General features: G+C 38.4%; 1 protein-coding gene across 1 annotated transcript in view; it reads left to right on the forward strand.

The window, feature by feature from the left end:
• Window positions 1-3: 3 nt before the first annotated feature.
• Window positions 4-2,500, forward strand: part of LOC307270636 (alpha-mannosidase 2-like) — a gene marked incomplete at its 5' end in the record, with an annotated part of 21,564 nt that continues 19,067 nt past the window's right edge. The window contains one exon of the mRNA XM_080054516.1: window positions 4-12. Within this exon, the coding sequence (XP_079910642.1) occupies window positions 4-12 (9 nt within the window). The remainder of the gene's footprint in view (window positions 13-2,500) is intronic.

A 2,500-nucleotide genomic window follows, 5' to 3' on the forward strand; every position in this document is an offset into this window, starting at 1 on the left:
CTCAAGGTCAAGGTGGGTTAAGAGTTGTTATAATGTATAACACACACACACGCACACACACACACACACACACACACACACACACGCACACACACGCACACACACACAGACACACACACACATGCACACACACACACACACGCACACACACACAGACACACACCAGGGTTGCCGCGGATCTTGAAAAGTATTAAAAGTCATTAAATTAAGTTTCAATATTCAAGGCCTTAAATGTCTTAAAAGTCTGGAATTATTGGGTGGGCGGCATTAAATGAATGAGCTTTCCTTATTTGTTTCTTTCTAGTTTTCTAGTTTAATTGTTACTAACACAGATAAAATAAAACATAGAAATCTAATTTAGATTTTTATTTTATCGGTGTTTTATATACTTCAGAGATATCCGGCAAGTCCGACGCCTACGCTAGAGGCAGTACGGCCGTGTGAGGCTGGGTACCGCATTTAAAACGTAGAAGAAGAATGTGTGTTCCCTGCTTTCGAATTTGTAGTCGGCCGCTGTAAAGCAAAAAAGGAGAGAACGACGCGGCGAAACACACATACGATTTTGAAATTGCAAAAACCTCCCTTGACCTGTGGAACCAATTTTTAAATAGTTTCTGCCATACGTTCTGAAAAAGAAAGTTAATGGACTATGTTTGTTATTTATTGAATAAGGAATTCAAATATGAAAAACTGTGTTTTCAGGCTCAGTTTGGGACTCTCTGTGTATTAACCCTCTCTCTCTCTCTCTGTGTATTAACCCTATGTCTCTCTCTCTCTCTCTCTGTGTATTAACCCTATGTCTCTCTCTCTCTCTCTGTGTATTAACCCTATGTCTCTCTCTCTCTCTCTCTCTCTCTCTCTGTGTATTAACCCTATGTCTCTCTCTCTCTCTCTCTCTGTGTATTAACCCTATGTCTCTCTCTCTCTCTCTGTGTATTAACCCTATGTCTCTCCCTCTCTCTCTCTCTGTGTATTAACCCTATGTCTCTCTCTCTCTCTCTGTGTATTAACTAGTGGTGGGCCGATAACGGCGTTAACGGCTGCGTTAACGCCAAACTCTTATCGGGCGATAAAAAAAATATCGCCGTTAATCTCTTAATTCCACCTCCTGTTCGGCTCAGGGGAGATGCTGTTCGCCGTCGGGGTGAACCCCCTTCCGCACGTGAAGGCTCGCTTCACGTGCGGGAAAGCTATAGTGTGAGCGGCCACAGCTTGTATTTTGGTCATATCTAACACTGGACTGCAGGCCTATATAAAAGTGTTGTACCTTTGCTTTCTTTGGGTTAAAAAAACTCCATCAACTCAGTATCCGTCTAGTCCAAAAAAACTCTGTCAGCTGCTGCTGCCGACGGTGTGCAGACGTGCTCGGAGAATCGGCATCGGCGCATCAACAGTCATTCAATGCAGCGGCAGTAATCATACAACCGAACGGTGTAGAAAGTCCCGTCAGTTAAAAATAGTGATCCAGATTTTAAATCCATGTTAAAATCGGAAGGATATAAAGCTAGTTAGCTTAAAAAAAGTAGCAAACATGTCAACTGTGATGTGTTCAGGCCGGCTCAGTAATATGATTGATGTGTTCAAATGCAACACAAAAAAAAAGAAATTTGAGATTTTGGCGAAACTTGTTTTCCCAGCAATATAAAATAGATAGTAAAGATGGAATGGAATTATGACCTGTTTAATGTCCTATCTTGAGCTATGATCATATCAGCAATTAAAGCAATAATACAAGTTCTATTTCAACAAAATAATAGAAAATTATCAATTGTGATATCAATAAAGACTTGGATCGTTAAGGAGTCTTGAAAATGGTATCAATATCAATACAAATTAACTCTCCTGTCATCTGAGAGAAATTAAGATGATTTAATTTTTTTAACCGTTAGTATTTACCGGTTAAAAATATTATCGGTTGACTGGTTTACCATGGACATCCCTTATACTGTATAAATGTATATCATACATTGTATGTTTTTTTTTGTGTTATCCCAGTTAAGTTTATTATTAATTTTTATCATTTAATATTACTTTTAATAGTTCCGGGACATTGGAGCAATAACCTGGTGTTTTGACACTTCAGTGTGCACTGTGAATTTGAAGTAATGTTCAGTTTTTGAATAAAGATGCAGCATTTACAAATGTTTATTTTTTTTATCCGATTCATCGATTAATCGAAAAAATAATCGACCGATTAATCGATTATTGAAATAATCGTTAGTTGCAGCCCTAAACAATTCATCGTTACCTCTTATGGCCTACAGTTCAAAGTTCATGTTTAACTGAATAAACAGTTTGTAAACACAAGTACATCTTGTTGAACATTATTTATTTTCATCACCAATTATCATAGTAGAACAGCTTCCTCAAGCAGTTTGTGATGCATGTTGGAAACAGGAGATGAGCCCCTGGTCTGATGCGCCACCTGGCTTGAGAAACACGTTCTCAAAGACTTACTTTGAGTCATTATTTAGGGAGCACACACATATTATGAATGAAT

The sequence above is a fragment of the Ammodytes marinus genome (genome assembly GCF_949987685.1).
Source record: "Ammodytes marinus genome assembly, contig: scaffold_97, whole genome shotgun sequence".
NCBI lineage: Eukaryota > Metazoa > Chordata > Actinopteri > Uranoscopiformes > Ammodytidae > Ammodytes > Ammodytes marinus.